The sequence below is a fragment of the Ylistrum balloti genome, unplaced genomic scaffold (genome assembly GCF_031769215.1).
Source record: "Ylistrum balloti isolate Yb309-2 unplaced genomic scaffold, AGI_CSIRO_Ybal_v1 Utg370460, whole genome shotgun sequence".
NCBI lineage: Eukaryota > Metazoa > Mollusca > Bivalvia > Pectinida > Pectinidae > Ylistrum > Ylistrum balloti.
Window position 1 is genome coordinate 161,974 of NW_026782304.1, and position 18,519 is coordinate 180,492.

At 35.0% G+C, this 18,519-nt stretch overlaps 1 protein-coding gene across 1 annotated transcript in view; it reads left to right on the plus strand.

Annotated features, from left to right (window-relative positions):
• LOC132555210 (C-Maf-inducing protein-like) overlaps positions 1 to 18,519 on the plus strand; it is a 72,228-nt gene that overhangs the window by 31,324 nt on the left and 22,385 nt on the right. The window contains exons 3-5 of the mRNA XM_060219565.1: positions 6,887 to 6,937; positions 11,817 to 11,888; positions 14,781 to 14,870. Coding sequence (XP_060075548.1) covers positions 6,887 to 6,937; positions 11,817 to 11,888; positions 14,781 to 14,870 — 213 coding nt within the window. The remainder of the gene's footprint in view (positions 1 to 6,886; positions 6,938 to 11,816; positions 11,889 to 14,780; positions 14,871 to 18,519) is intronic.

The following is an 18,519-nucleotide window of genomic DNA, read 5'->3' on the forward strand; positions in this document are numbered from 1 at the left end:
CCAGTTCTACTGAACTGGTACAGTCTGAGGTATAGAACAGCCCTACTTCTACTGAACTTGTACAGTCTGAGTTATAGAACAGCCCTACTTCTACTGAACTGGTACAGTCTGAGTTATAGAACAGCCCTACTTCTACTGAACTGGTACAGTCTGAGTTATAGAACAGCCCTAGTTCTACTGAACTGGTACAGTCTGAGGTATAGAACAGCCCTACTTCTACTGAACTGGTACAGTCTGAGTTATAGAACAGCCCTACTTCTACTGAACTGGTACAGTCTGAGGTATAGAACAGCCCCAGTTCTACTGAACAGTGTCATATGAGCTTATACCCTGGTCTCTGGTCTGTGGCATGTTTCTTCTGTTACTATAGCATTTGAGCTGTTTACATCTCAATGTTGTTCAAGACGTCATTCTGTCAAGGCGACATGGAGGATCTGGAAATAAATTCAGATCATTTCTGCAGATCTCAGTCATTATGTAAACAATGTATTGTTTCTCAATTTCAATGGTTGTACAAGAAATAATCAGCATTTTGATGTGTGATGAATATGAATTAGTTGTTTATCATTCCTTCTGTGCTGTTGCTGAGAACTGGCATTGTTTATTATTCTTTTGCTATTGGAGAAAATTGCTACTTTATAGCTTTGTTGTTGCTGATACTATAAAAATATGTAGCCATTGAAAATGTCGTAAAACAACAATTTCAACTTATGGTAGTGATAATCATGTAAAATATAGGAGAGAATTCGAGCTGTAATAAAAATATTAAAAATACTAGTTAATGGGTCTTTTCACCAGTGTATAATTTCCGCTGTAAGATTGCATAGCACACATTTGACTTGGGAATTATTATTGAAAAAGAGTTACATTATATAATTGTAATTCCTCTTGTTCAATGCTGAAAATATGTCACTGTTAAAATAGGATACTACAGTTTCCACACCATTGGCAAAGCTTGTGTGGGTACAAAAATACTTGGTACTTATGGTATTTATGAAAAGTGTCTTTGTGAAATAGTGGTGATCTCATCTAGCAGGATGTGTAGAATAGGATAGCTTTGGAAGTCGTTCGGCAAATTGATATTTAGTTTCTTGAATCAAAAGGCTCAATCAGGACCTAAGGTTGGTAGTTGGAGTCCAGTAGAATTATAGGATTTAAAGGACTGATTGAAATGAGATTGTGTGATATTAGTGTGTGTGGAAGGTTTTATAATTGATGCCATAGTTCATTTCTTTTATTTAATGCTTTTCTATAAGAAAAACCAATGAAATATCGTATGTCTCGTTTGGATACAATGTATATTATTGGTAAAATCAGCGACGACAACATGATGAAAGCAGTCTTGAATCTCAGAAGACTGACAACGTGTTTGTGATTTATACTTTAAACTCAATAATTTTTTAGGGGTGGGGGGTTATTTCCTTTGATTTTGTGGGTGCTATTCATCCACGAATTATAATATCCATAAAATGAAAAGCAGTTCACAGTCAAAAGAAATGTTTAATACTGAAATGGATTTCATAAATGCTATTTTTCCTTGAAACCAATGTCAAGGAAATTTGAAAAAAAAAACCAATAAAAACATTAAAATTTTAAATCCATGTTTATGATTTTAAGCTTTATGTAAGATCAGATAGAAGCCATAAGATCCCCCTAGCATTTCTTCTGTGTAAACATCTAAGAAACAAAAAATTCAAAAAAATTAAAATCTATGTTTTGGTTACATGTCGGAAAAGGCTAGTGTACAGCTGACGTCTGTCGAGGTAGACTTATGTGGTCCAACAGACTTCAGTAGCTGTTGAGTGGGTTCCTTTGCCAATATTGATCAGAGCATGTGAAGTTTGACGGGTTTCTCTGGCTCTGATTTTCCTTGTTGCAATTAAAGGCTCTGCTGAGGATGAGGAAACCTTTCACTTTTCCTATTTGTCGGTCACCATTCTTGACCTGATTTGGCTAGAGTACTGGTTGGTCTGTTTGCACGTTTGTATGCCAATTTTCAGTAAATTGTCGTGACCTTTAATCCACATATCATTCGGTTATGGCTTCATCTGTCTACACATCTCTTCCATTTACATATCACTTCAATTTTCATGCTCCTGGAAAATGTTCAGGCATATTGTCGCCACCTTCATCATCCTTGACCCCTCAGTTACAAAGTTGTTATAATTGTTATAATTTGTTATTATTTTTTGTCCAGAGCATAAATTTGCTTGCATTTAAACTAGGATAACAAAACTTGATAATACTAAGGCAATATACAGTGTACCAAATTTAGGGCCTGCAATCCCTTAATTACAGAGTTATTGCCTTTAGTGAAAATTTTGTCTAGAGCACCATTTTGAATTACTTGCATTTAAACTTGGATAATGATACCTTGATCATACTAAGACAATGTGCATTGTACTAAATTCAGGCCTCTTGACCTCAATTACAGAGTTATTGCTCTTTGCTTACATTTAGGATGGAATAATGAAACTTGATGTACATTTTGATCATACGAAGATGTGTAGTGTACCAATATTAGGGTCTTCAACCCCTTAATTATTAAGTTATAGCCCTTTGTTGAAATTTTGTGTCTGGAGCATTGCTTTGCCTGTATTTAAGCTAGGATATTGAAACATGATGTATACGTCAGTCTGACAAAAGCAAGGTTCAGTGTAGCAAAGACAGGGCCTATGACCCCTCAGTACAGAGTTATTGCTCTTTAGTTCTTAAAATTTTGTGTCATGAGCATAGCTTTGCTTGCATTTAAGCTAAAGATCATGAAACTTGTTGTATACATTGGTCATACAAAAAAGAAATTGCAGTATACCAAATTCAGGGCCTGCAAACCTTCATTCACAGATTTATTGCCCTGACAACTAGTCTGTCTATATTATATGTGTTGTGGTTCTGGTTACATTCATAGGAGTCTCACAACTAGGGATGTAGGTCAAGGTTAGGATTATGAAAATACACATCTCAATAAGTTTAGGGAAAAGCTGAGGTGTGATTGTAAAGAGATAAAAAATATTCTTCAAATCTTTACCATGAAGTTATTGCACCTAGCATTCCTGGTTATTTATGATGTCATTACTTCAATGTCAATATCTCTGTTCGGTAAGAGGTTATTTATGATGTCATTGGTTCAATGTCAAGGTCTCTGTTCGGTAAGAGGTTATTTATGATGTCATTGATTCAATGTCAAGGTCTCTGTTCGGTAAGAGGTTATTTATGATGTCATTGGTTCAATGTCAAGGTCTCTGTTCAGTAAGAGGTTATTTATGATGTCATTGATTCAATGTCAGGGTCCCTGTTTGGTAAGAGGTTATTTATGATGTCATTGGTTCAATGTCAAGGTCTCTGTTTGGTAAGAGGTTATTTATGATGTCATTGGTTCAATGTCAACGTCTTGGCAAGGGAATAGTTTGTTTTTATTGTCATTGCTTCAATGTCAAGGTCTCTGCTGGAGAAAAGTTTATTTTTAGTGTTGTTTGTTCAATGACAAGGTCACTGCTGGAGAAAAGTTTATTTTCAGTGTTGTTTGTTCAATGACAAGGTCACTGCTGGAGAAAAGTTTATTTTCAGTGTTGTTTGTTCAATGTCAAGGTCTCTGCTGGAGAAAAGTTTATTTTCAGTGTTGTTTGTTCAATGTCAAGGTCTCTGCTGGAGAAAAGTTTATTTTCAGTGTTGTTTGTTCAATGACAAGGTCACTGCTGGGGAAGAGGTTATTTTTCAGTAATTCATTGTGGGGAAGAGATATTCTTGATATACAGTGAATACATGACAATGCATTTTTGAACATAAAAAAAAAATGTTTTAGTTCTCAGCAACTGGTCCAAGAACAAACTATGAAGACTGTGTTAAGAAAGAATATAAATACTGACTGCTACATGTCCATGAGAATTATGTTGTTAAAAGCCCATTCTTCTATTGCTCAAGGCCAGACATATGTTAGACATTTGTCATAAAAATGACAGAATTTTGAAATATGACCGAGTGTTGTTTAGTCATTTTTCGCTGTCCTGTCTGAAATTCTGAAATGATCGATCGGGGGGAAAAAAAGTACATTTAATGAATTAAATTCCCATGTTACAGTCATTGTCATTTGTTGTTCCACTGTCTTCACATTTCAAACTCTGTGTAGATCTTTTGGACTTACTCGGAAGTAATGTTGTTAAGTCATGTGACCTGAAGGGTCCAGATGACCTCTAGGCATAGTGTTTTGTCTGTTGTCTGCCACGTGTAAACACTCCATTTAAACGACTTCCTCTCAAGAACCAAAAGACTGAGGGTACTGATATTGGACCAGTAGCATGATGGGATAAAGGGCTACCAAGATGTTAATATGATTGACCTAGACCAATTTCCAAGGTCACTGGGGTCAAATGTGTTAAAATCTTTTAAACAAATTCTTCTCAATAACCAATAGGCTCAGGATGCTGATATTGTGCCTGTAGCATGCTGGGAGGAAGGGCTTATGATTGACCTTGACCTACTTTCAAGGTCACAGGGGTCAAATACTGTATAGTATTGTCTTTAAAGATTACCAGTTTTGTTCATGTCCCTTTTTTAAAGATCACAGGGGTCAGATGTGTTCAAATGTTCAAAAGAGTCCTTCTCATTAATGAAAAGTTCCAGGCTATTGATATTGGTTTTTTAACATTGTTGGATGAAGGGCTACCACATTTATTTGAATTATTGACCTTGACCTACTTTGAAGGTCTCTTAGGTCAAATGAGTTGAAATCTTAAGATTTCTTTTTCAACAAGCAAAAGATCATGGTATTTATGTAGTAGAATGTATAAGGAATAGGATTTAAAGTTTGCAGAAAATGTTTTTATGAACCGATAATATCTTCTTTGTAGATTGTAGAGAAGTTGAGCATTTTAGGCCTATTTGGCCTCTTTCATATAAAGGTCTTTATAGTCAGATGACCGTTAAGGCAAATGAGCCTCTTAGTATTTTCAAAGTGTGCTTTTTTTAGCTCAACTGGTTTGAAGGGTCAAGTGAGCTTATGCTGTGGTTATAAGGAGACCATCCTTCCTCTATCCATCCATCTGACTGATGTCAACTTCTCCATTGAAACGACTTGCACACAGCTCAACAAAATTTGTGAAAAGAAATGGCCTTCGCCATATTCAAGGTCACACTAGTCAAATTTGTTAAAACCTTTAAAAGATTTTTCCTGATTATAACCAAAAGGTCATTTTTAGCTCACCTGGCCCAAAGGGGCTTGATATTTGGCTAGTATGTTCCTAGGATGAAGCCAGACAAAGAAATGACCTTGACTTATATTCAAGTTCACAGAGGTCAAATTTATTTAAACCTATAAATAGCCTTTTCTCACGAATTAAAAGCTCTAGAGGTATTTTATTTGGCTGGTTTGTATATATACATCTACCAGTTGAGTGGTGTAGGCCCATTGGGCCTGTTGTTTGAGAGTAGAATGAAATCTTTAGTTTGAAACAGAAAACTGATATAGTAAACTGTAAAATCACATGTATTCTTAATGGATTTTGAAAAAATATTATTTTGTAGACATGCACTAGATTTTATGGATAATTATAGCTTTAAAATGCGTTTTATACCAAATTAGATGAATTCGAAGACGTATGAATTCATAAATGGATTTTAAGCATGAAATCACCTGATTAAATCACCCACAAAAATGAATGATTTCACATAAGAGTAGATCATTGTATATATATTTCCTGACATCCATGAAAATTTCATTCTTTCTTCCTAAGGTTTTGGTAAAACCACAAAAATTTGAACAACTTTATAGTAGCTTGTATAGTCAATGGAGATCACTCTAACACAATCTACAGATTCTGTGTATGTACGCAATACACATCCATAGGTGTCGGTTTCTGGACTTTCAATCAGGGAGATCTCCCTGATTTCACATCTCAGATCAGGGGAAAAGTGTGGGACAGTGAAAGAAATTACTGTCCACTTTGTTGATATGAAAATCACAATAAGCAGTGATTTAGCTTGGTTTATTTTATGCAAGTTATTCATTCATGGTTGCCTTTTCAAACTGAAATAATTTGATACAATAACTATTTGTGTCCTACATTGTACAAAGAGGTTTCTTTCCTTGCAGATGCCAAACCACACTCAGATGGAGATTAGTCCGTGTATTTAGTGATCAGGCTTAGTTTTGTATATCATATTGAACTTATGATATCATGTCCAAGTTCTGAATGAAACTGGGTTTGCTTTTTTTAAATCATCTGACCTGAAAAGTCAAGATGACCTATTGCTATTGTGCATCGTATATTCGAGAAAGGTGCAACTTCAATTCAGATGTATGTAAACAATATTATTGTCATGCATCTATTAGATATGTTCTGAAGTTACCTTACTCAATCATGTAAACATTTGACATATATTAATTTATATTATAGGGTCAGGTGTTGAATACACAGATAAAAACACTGTTAAGTAAACATTTGTTTTCACAATTTCAGAAATTCTTTGTTTTATAAGCAAGTGTGGTGTCTATCAGTTGTTATCATTACATATTAGTTGTTATCATTATATGAATGACTTGACCAAGGCCTGCTAAATCAAGTGTGGCATACCAGAACCTCATTGTCTAGCATGTTGTACTTGCACTTGTCAACACTGCATTTGCATCAGACACACCACAACTGTAGCACAAATGGTCATGCTCCAGGGTTTTGCTGTTTTACTGGGTTAAATCAGGGTGGCTACTGAAATCTGGCTGAATTTTGACTTCAGTTTTGGAGACGTACCCAATCAGGGAAAATAACTTAATTTGGTGATTTTCAGGGGCTACCCTGGAGAATCTATACTGACTGACACCAATGCACATCATGTAATGTATTTTGTGGATGTAATCATGCATTGATGTATGATGTGTGTTTGTATGTTTCAGGCCCACAATTCCCATCTGCGAGATCAGTGGCTTCACTCCATCTGCTGGAAGGTATGCAGACAATTTCTACGATTTTTGTGTCAATTATTCATAACTCTTTCACATTACTGTACGACAATTGATCACACCAATCCTTGGGGTTTGTTACATATTTTATTTCACCTTAATTTTTAACAAAAACTTGCTGAACTAGAGTCTTTCTTTATCTTAAATATAAGGAAGTTTAAATTCTTTGAGAGTTTATAACAATTTCTAATTTTTACGATGCTGTTTGATTAAATTTAAAAATAGCCTCTAGGATTGGCATGACTCAGTATTGTTATACAAAGGACACATAAATTTATAAACTGATAGTCATAAGTTTGGAAATCCATATATATCAGGGGGATATTTTTAATTGGTTATAGTTGGAAAGGCTGTATGTTCTATGGCTACAGCTAAGAAATAGTATTTTGGTATGTGTATATAGCTTTGGATGGTAACTATGGCAACATTTGCTTACATAGGTGTGAGAAGTGGCAGAGAGATAAGACAGGAGTGACATGGTTTTGCTGGAATTCAAACAAGCATAAACATTTGCTATATAAACTTTTCTCTAAAGTGTTTTGTAACCATGTATTGATCAATATGTCTCTATATCTCCATAGTGACTACTGTAGTGACCAGCATATATATATATCTCCATAGTGACTACTGTAGTGACCAGCATATATATATATCTATATCTCCATAGTGACTACTGTAGTGACCAGTATATATATATATATATATATATCTCCATAGTGACTACTGTAGTGACATTTATATATATATATATATATATATCTCCATAGTGACTACTGTAGCGACCAGTATATATATATATATATATATATATATCTCCATAGTGACTACTGTAGTGACCAGCATATATATATATATATATATCTCCATAGTGACTACTGTAGTGACCAGCATATATATATATATATCTCCATAGTGACTACTGTAGTGACCAGCACATATATATATATATCTCCATAGTGACTACTGTAGTGACCAGCATATATATATATATCTATATCTCCATAGTGACTACTGTAGTGACCAGTATATATATATATATATATATCTCCATAGTGACTGCTGTAATGACCAGTATATATATATATCTCCATAGTGACTACTGTAGTGACCAGCATATATATATATCTATATCTCCATAGTGACTACTGTAGTGACCAGTATATATATATATATATATATATCTCCATAGTGACTACTGTATATATACCATAGTGACTACTGTAGTATATATATATATAGTGACTACTGTAGTGACCAGTATATATATATATCTATATCTCCATAGTATATATATATATATATATATATATCTCCATAGTGACTACTGTAGTGACCAGTAATATATATATCTCCATAGTGACTCTGTAATGACCAGTATATATATATATCTCCATAGTGACTACTGTAGTGACCAGTATATATATATATATATCTCCATAGTGACTACTGTAGTGACCAGCATATATATATATATATATCTCCATAGTGACTACTGTAGTGACCAGAATATATATATATATATATCTCAATAGTGACTACTGTAGTGACCAGAATATATATATATATATATATATATATATATATATATATATATATATATCCATAGTGACTCTGTAATGACCAGTATATATATATATCTCCATAGTGACTACTCTAATGAACAGTATATATATCTCCATAGTGACTACTGTAATGACCAGTATATATATATATCTATATCTCCATAGTGACTACTGTAGTGACCAGTATATATATATATATCTCCATAGTGACTACTGTAGTGATAGTAATATATATATCTCCATAGTGACTCTGTAATGACCAGTATATATATATATATATATATATATATATATATATATCCATAGTGACTACTGTAGTGACCAGTATATATATATATCTCCATAGTGACTACTGTAGTGACCAGCATATATATATATATATCTCCATAGTGACTACTGTAGTGACCAGCATATATATATATATCTATATCTCCATAGTGACTACTGTAGTGACCAGTATATATATATATATATATATCTCCATAGTGACTGCTGTAGTGACCAGTATATATATCTCCATAGTGACTACTGTAGTGACCAGTATATATATCTCCATAGTGACTACTGTAGTGACCAGTATATATATATATCTATATCTCCATAGTGACTACTGTAGTGACCAGAAATATATATATCTCCATAGTGACTACTGTAGTGACCAGTAATATATATATCTCCATAGTGACTCTGTAATGACCAGTATATATATATATATCTCCATAGTGACTACTGTAATGAACAGTATATATATCCATAGTGACTACTGTAGTGACCAGTATATATATATATCTCCATAGTGACTGCTGTAGTGACTAGTATATATATATCTCCATAGTGACTACTGTAATGACCAATATATATATATATATATTGCCATAGTGACTACTGTAGTGACCAGGGTGACCACACTGGTGACGTGACTATGGTAGTAGTCATGATGATCACACCTCCATTAAACATTATCACAGGTGGATTGACCTCTCTGTAAAGCATTGGACAGGTAGAGAACTATGTTTTAGATGAATTGAATTTCTGACTACAGTAGTCTTTTTTTTTTATTTGGGATTTATTTTCATTGATTTGGTGGATACTCCTAATCCAAAAATTTGTTTGTCCATATTCATTCATCCATGAAATCAAATTCCCACAAAATTGATTTAAAAGAAACAACAAGAATTTGGTCATGCTAAAGTATATGAATTTACAGTCTTTCAACAGTGAAATGAAATATAGAGTTCAGCTCATTATCACAACTTTCATAGTTTACTTACTGAATGTCCATTGTCAACAGATAAACAGTGCCCGGCTGTCTTGATAAATACATGAATAGTAGTAATTACCTTCATGAGAATTGATTAAATTTCAGATGTCATCTAGGTTAAAATCTCTCAAGTTGTACACATTTCTGATCACTTAGGGACAAAACTTACTTTAATATTCCTTACAAGCCATTGACAGCTGTATGTTACCTTACAAACCATTGACAGCTGTATGTTACCTTACAATCAAATGACAGCTGTATGTTACCTTACAAGCCATTGACAGCTGTATGTTACCTTATAATCAAATGACAGTTGTATGTTACCTTACAAACCATTGACAGCTGTTTGTTACCATACAAGCCATTGACAGCTGTATGTTACCTTACAAACCATTGACAGCTGTACATTACCTTACAAATCTTTGACAGCTATATGTGACCATATCAGCCATTGACAGCTGCATGTTACCTTACAATCAAATGACAGTTGTATGTTACCTTACAATCAAATGACAGTTGTATGTTACCTTACAATCAAATGACAGCTGTATGTTACCTTACAAACCCATGTCAGCTGTATGTTACCATACAAACCCATGACAGCTGTATGTTACCATACAAACCATTGACAGCTGTATGTTACCTTACAAACCATTGACAGCTGTATGTTACCTTACAAGCCATTGACAGCTGTATGTTACCTTACAATCAAATGACAGTTGTATGTTACCTTACAAACCCATGACAGTTGTATGTTACCCTACAAACCCATGACAGCTATATGTTACCATGCAAAGCATTGACAGCTGTATGTTACCTTACAAACCCATGACAGCTATGTTTTTGTACAATCGATTGACAGCTGTATGTTACCTTACAAGCCATTGACAGCTGTTTGTTACCTTACAAGCCATTGACAGCTGTATGTTACCTTACAATCAATTGACAGCTGTATGTTACCTTACAATCAAATGATAGCTGTATGTTACCTTACAATCAAATGACAGCTGTATGTTACCTAACAAGCCATTGACAGCTGTATGTTACCATACAAACCATTGACAGCTGTATGTTACCTTACAATCAAATGACAGCTGTATGTTACCTTACAAGCAATTGACAGCTGTTTGTTACCATACAAGCCATTGACAGCTGTATGTTACCTTACAAACCATTGACAGCTGTATGTTACCTTACAATCAAATGACAGTTGTATGTTACCTTACAAACCCATGACAGTTGTATGTTACCTTACAAACCCATGACAGCTATATGTTACCATGCAAAGCATTGACAGCTGTATGTTACCTTACAAACCCATGACAGCTATGTTTTTTGTACAATCGATTGACAGCTGTATGTTACCTTACAAGCCATTGACAGCTGTATGTTACCTTACAAGCCATTGACAGCTGTATGTTACCTTACAATCAAATGACAGCTGTATGTTACCTTACAATCAAATGACAGCTGTATGTTACCTTACAAGCCATTGACAGCTGTATGTTACCTTAAAATCAAATGACAGCTGTATGTTACCAAACAAACCATTGACAGCTGTATGTTACCTTGCAATCAAATGACAGCTGTATGTTACCTTACAATCAAATGACAGTTGTATGTTACCTTACAAACCCATGACAGCTGTATGTTACCTTACAATCAAATAACAGCTGTATGTTACCTTACAATCAAATGACAGCTGTGTGTTACCTTACAAACCCTTGACAGCTGTATGTTACCTTACAAGCCATTGACATCTGTATGTTACCTTATAATCAAATGACAGTTGTATGTTACCTTACAAACCATTGACAGCTGTTTGTTTCCATATAAGCCATTGACAGCTGTATGTGACCATACAAACCATTGACAGCTGTATGTTACCTTACAATCAAATGACAGCTGTATGTTACCTTACAATCAAATGACAGCTGTATGTTACCTTACAAACCAATGACAGCTGTATTTTACATTACAAACCATTGACGGCTGTATGTTATCTTACAAACAATTGAAAGCTGTATATTGCTTGTTTCAGAAACACATGTACAAATGTGAAAACGTTTTGAAGAATGCCAGAAGACCAGAAGTTCTTGTAAAGGAAATTAAGGTTTGTCTTTATAAGGACCAGCATTGATTAAGACTGAAATTGTTTTTCCTTCAACACTGAAATATTGAACCATTGAAAATGAGTTCAAAAACCAAGGGTCCTGTAACCTAGGGTTCTGTAATCCAGGGTCCTGTAACCTAGGGTTCTGTATTCTAGGGTCCTGAAATGCTGGGGATTATAACCCAGGGTTCTGTATTCTAGGGTCCTGAAATGCTGGGGATTATAACCCAGGGTCATGAAACCTAGGGTTCTGGAATGCTGGGGATTATAACCCAGGGTCCTGAAACCTAGGGTTCTGTAATCCAGGGTCCTGGAATGCTGGGGATTATAACCCAGGGTCCTGTAACCTAGGGTTCTGTATTCTAGGGTCCTGAAATGCTGGGGATTATAACCCAGGGTCATGAAACCTAGGGTTCTGGAATGCTGGGGATTATAACCCAGGGTCCTGTAACCTGGGGTTCTGTATTCTAGGGTCCTGAAATGCTGGGGATTATAACCCAGGGTCCTGAAACCTAGGGTTCTGTAATCTAGGGTCCTGGAATGCTGGGGATTATAACCCAGGGTCCTGTAACCTGGTGTTCTGTATTCTAGGGTCCTGAAATGCTGGGGATTATAACCCAGGGTCCTGAAACCTAGGGTTCTGTAATCTAGGGTCCTGAAATGCTGGGGATTATAACCCAGGGTCATGAAATGCTGAAACCTAGGGTTCTGGAATGCTGGGGATTATAATCTAGGGTCCTGGAATGCTGGGGATTATAACCCAGGGTCCTGAAACCTAGGGTTCTGTAATCCAGGGTCCTGGAATGCTGGGGATTATAACCCAGGGTCCTGTAACCTGGGGTTCTGTATTCTAGGGTCCTGAAATGCTGGGGATTATAACCCAGGGTCCTGAAACCTAGGGTTCTTTTTTCTAGGGTCCTGAAATGCTGGGGATTATAACCCAGGGTCCTGAAACCTAGGGTTCTGTATTCTAGGGTCCTGAAATGCTGGGGATTATAACCCAGGGTCCTGTAACCTAGGGTTCTGTATTCTAGGGTCCTGAAATGCTGGGGATTATAACCCAGGGTCCTGAAACCTAGGGTTCTGTAATCCAGGGTCCTGGAATGCTGGGGATTATAACCCAGAGTCCTGTAACCTGGGGTTCTGTATTCTAGGGTCCTGAAATGTTGGGGATTATAACCCAGGGTCCTGAAACCTTAAAGGCATCGTCCTGTAATCTAGGGTCCTGTAACCTAGGGTCCTTAACTGCATCATCCTGTAATCTAGGGTCTTGTAACCTAGGGTTCTGTTCTCTAGGGTCCTGTAATCTAGGGTCCTGTAACCTAGAGCTCTGTAACACAGAGGTCTGTATTCAAGGGTCCATTTATGCAGTTTTTTGCCTGATTTCTTGTGGAATTTTTGGTTTTGTGTACCAGGTATTTTGTTTTGATATAACACATACACACTTATTAATGTGGTGGTATGTATATCACTTTGTCCATTGATCTGTCCATCCATCCATCATTGGTCAAGTTTAAAGAATAAAAGGTCACACATGGCTGCATTGCATTTGTCACACATGGCTGCATTGCATTTGGAAATAAATAAATTGTTTACAAGATATCTCAAGAACCCTGCAGGTTAATATCCACACCAGTGTATTTGACCTTAATGCTCATTGTCGATGGAAGTCAAAGGTCATGCATTAAAAGAAATTGCCAGGTTCTGGAGGAGTAATGTTGTGAATGTAGGTGACAAGCTGACATCCCTTAGTAAATTAGATTATATCAACATGCTGGGAAGTTGATGAGAGACAGCATTTCACAGCACTCATGGTAGTGTACATTGGTCAAGCTTTAGATTCACTGTGTTGTAATCTGCCTTTCACAGCACATTATAGACTTGCTGTACATATCATATATCATCTTTATGAATTATCATAATAGTAATTAAATTCGCCCATTTTTGGTGATTGAGGTTTTGGTGGATTTAGTAAATGTCCATTTCTTTTGATTTTCGTTTGGTTTTATTGGCTTTTGTCTGGCATTGTGTATCATGCATCCTTTTTCATTTTTGACTTCTTCTCAGTTGACTCAAATTTCAAAAATCTTCTAAACACCCAAATATTATAGAATCAAATACTCTTAATGGATGGAAGTGTCTTCAGGTGAGTTTCATGGGCCCAAGGTCTCCTATTTCCTGGTGGGGAGGGGGTAAGATTTACTATAGTTTATATAGGAAAACCAGAGTTCTGAGGTTAATTTGTTAACTTTCTAATGGAAATATCTCAAACTTGGTTAGAATTTTGAGCAAAGGATGACTGCTTGATGGTATGCCCATTTTCATCTTGGTTGACCCAAGGGATGATGGGTGAGGCCAAAGGGGGTCAGACTTAACACCCAGATATGGTAGAATCAAATGCTCTTCGTGAATAGCAGCATCTTAAGGTGCTTTACCAAATTGGGTCTCGCATTTGTTCCTGGGGAGGAGGTTAACTTTAATATAATTTATAAAGGAAAATTGCATTTTTGAGCATATAATTGTTTATTTCCCATTGAAAATAACTTTGTATGAATTATTAATATAGGATGACAGTTTTGATGGTATGCATGTATTGGCACTGGCTTATTGTCATCAATGTCACATCTTCTTTCTCATGGCACTGGAAAGCTACTTACCCTTTAACCTTTACATACAATGTTGCTTATCTAAGGTGACTGTCAGGGCCAGTAGGATTCTTGTAGAGCATGAATTTCCTTATTTTCTATTGGAAATAATTAAAAAGTGGTTAGAATTAATATTATAGGATGTCAGTTTTATGATATGCATTTATTGACCCTGGCTGACATCCAGGAGCTAAAGTAATATCACTTAAGTCTGCCTGTCATCATTTTTACTTTATTCTTTTTTCAGAACATGATCGACCTATCTTTGACCACTCCCATACAGGATGCCAGTGTATTCCAGTTTCCACTTGACCTGGTGTCCAACCTTCTACAGGAGGTGAGTGTCTTTATCCTTTTCCTAAAGACCTCACCTGGTGTCATTAGAGGTCACCATAATGTCATGTATGTCATGTGTGTGTAGCTGATATCTGTGAAAATGTCATTGGTCAAGCTGATACAGATGATGATGTCATTGGTTTGTGTGTTCTGTACAAGCTGATGCAGGATTATGTCTTTGGTTTGTGTGTACAAGTTGATAATGTTAATGTCTTAAGTTTTTTTGCACGAGCTGATGCAGAAGATGTCATTGGTTTTTTTGTACAAGCTGATACAGAAGATGATGTCATTGGTTTGTGTGTTCTGTACAAGCTGATACAGATGATGATGTTATTGGTTTGTGTGTTCTGTACAAGCTGATACAGATGATGATGTCATTGGTTTGTGTGTTCTGTACAAGCTGATGCAGAAAATGATGTCTTTGGTTTGTGTGTTCTGTACAAGCTGATGCAGAAGATGATGTCTTTGGTTTGTTTGTTCTGTACAAGCTGATACAGAGGATGATGTCATCGATTTGTGTGGTCTGTACAAGCTGATGCAGAAGATGATGTCTTTGGTTTGTTTGTTCTGTACAAGCTGATACAGAGGATGATGTCATCGATTTGTGTGGTCTGTACAAGCTGATACAGAGGATGATGTCATCGATTTGTGTGGTCTTTGCAAGTTTTACATGATTGTGAAATGCATGCTTTTGTTTTGACTTTAGTTTGTGTACTTGACAGCATGAAGCTCGCCTTCGAAACATTTCACTTTATATTAATATCACACTAAATATCCATTGTAGTTTTCTGAATCTCTGTGATGAGCAAAATAGAAGTAAATCATTAGGGCCCCGCATTGAGATTTGTATTTGTTGTCAGATTCGCACCAAATTTGGTATGTGGCTTTATATTCATGAGACCTGGCATTAGTGAAATCCATCAATATTTGCAGGGTTTTGGGACATTGAATGACAAAAATTGACCATTTTATCCTTATTTGGTCATGACCATGCAGTGTTTCTTTTCATGCTGTGCTGGCTTATGAAATCTTCTGCACAATGGCTGCTTATAGGTGGGGCCCTTCATTGATGTTGATCTAATTTCATTTTGGTTTAAAGTTTCATAAAAGATAGCAAATGATAGCAAAAGTCTTTGTGAACTGTTACCTTTCTGTTCCATTCTTGAAATGCATTCATGTCATTGGTTCTTTTGAATCATGTCTGTTTAAAGAAATATTTTGATAGATATACTTTAGTGCTGTCAGGCAACTTGTTTAATGAAAACTATTGAGATGGCAATCTAAGTTTGAATCACTTCTGCCAGATTTCTTTTGCTTTAAATCAAAGATGTCCAAATATTTTAGTTTGATGCCCATCACAATCCGATTGTGAGCTGTTAAAGTAATCTAAGTGTGAATCACTTTTGCCAGATTTCTTTTGCTTTAAATCAAAGATGTCCAAACCTTTTAGTTTGATGCCCATTACAATCAGATGGTGAGCTGTTCAAAGTACCCTATTCTCAGTAATCTGACATCTGTTTAACAGTTCTTTAACAATTCTTGTTATCACTATTTTTTTTAGAAATGTACTGAATGGATTATTCTCAAATTTCACATGTAGGTTCCTAGTTGTGCTTAATCCATTTTAGGATCAAGGAAACAAATTTTGCTGATCTTCGATTTTTACTTTCAGAGATTGTTATTTAATTTCTGAAAACTACTGAATGGATTCTTCTCATATTTGATAATGTCATAACTACTTGTTAAGGGACTGATTGGAAAAGTAAAATGGCTGACTTTTTTTTTAATATTGATGTTACTGTATGATTTTTTCACCAGTCCATACATCATATAACTACCGGCAAATACGAAATACAAAAAAGATGAGAAACAGTGGGAAAAAGATCCATCAAATTAAAATTCAATAAAGATCATTCAGTGGTGATCACCAAGATTCCTCGGAGATCTCTTGTTTTCAGATCAGATAATGTCATTGTGATAGTTATCAGGATAATTTGATTTGTATTTATATTGAGAATATTTTTTTTTAATCAAGAAGCATCAAGTTGTTGATACAATGACATGTTAATCATGTAACCTGGATTTGTTCTATTTGGAAGACGACATTTAATGTCTTATCGCTGAAAACCCTTTATTATTAAATTCTAAAAAAAGCCACATGTCATGTCACTGAGTCACAATTAGACTCTTCAGTATAAAGTTTGTCTGAATAGCTTCATGTTGATGATATTAGCTCTTTGATATCAGACAAATTATAGTATGAATATTGAATTCTAGACATAGGAATTAATCAAAGGTAGCTGTTTTGAACGGTTTAAACATTATTAGCTTTTAAATTAATACTTTTTAGATGATAGTTTTTAGCAACATGTGTATGCTGGTTATATATAGCCCCTTATCTGTGATGGTTAGGATGTATAAATCTGGGATCTGTCTTTCCATTCATATATCTGTCTGTATGTCTGTTGGATCATCCCTTTGTCCATGGTTAATCACATTGTCAATCAAAATGCGGTCTGTTAGCTTCATCTGTCAAACGATAGCTAGTCTGTCAACCTGTCTGTTCACCGAGATGAGGTCTCTGTTACTTCAACGAATGACCAATATTTAATTTTTTTCTGTAAATGTAGCTAAGATTCAGCTTGAAGACCTGGAATTCTTAGATCCAAAAGGGTTAAACAGGAAATTTTTGTGAAAATTTGTTTAATTTAAATTCCTTTTTGTCTTCCTATACTGTGCAATACCTTAGTAAGAAATATGATTTTTAAACATAAAAATTAAAACATCAAGTGAAAAAAAAATTATTAGAAAAAAGTATCAATATTAGATCAGATAGAATATATAAAAACGAGATCAGAATATATAAAAACGAGACCAGAATACATAAAAACGAGATCAGATTATATAAAAACGAGACCAGAATACATAAAAACGAGATCAGAATATATAAAAACGAGACCAGATTATATAAAAACGAGACTAGAATACATAAAAACCAGATCAAATTAGATAAAACGAGACCAGAATAAATAAAAACGAGACCAGAATACATAAAAACGAGATCAGATTATATAAAAACGAGACCAGAATACATAAAAACGAGACCAGATTATATAAAAACGAGATCAGTATATATAAAAACGAGATCAGAATATATAAAAACGAGATCAGAATACATAAAAACGAGATCAGATTATATAAAAACGAGACTAGAATACATAAAAACCAGATCAAATTAGATAAAACGAGACCAGAATACATAAAAACGAGATCAGAATACATAAAAACCAGATCAGATTATATAAAAACGAGATCAGAATATATAAAAACGAGACCAGAATACATAAAAACGAGATCAGATTAGATAAAAACGAGACCAGAATACATAAAAATGAGATCAGATTATATAGAAACGAGACCAGAATACATAAAAACCAGATCAGATTAGATAAAACGAGACCAGAATATATAAAAATGAGATCAGATTATATAAAAACGAGACCAGAATACATAAAAACGAGATCAGAATATATAAAAACGAGACCAGAATACATAAAAATGAGATCAGATTAGATAAAAATGAGACCAGAATATATAAAAACGAGATCAGAATATATAAAAACGAGACCAGAATACATAAAAATGAGATC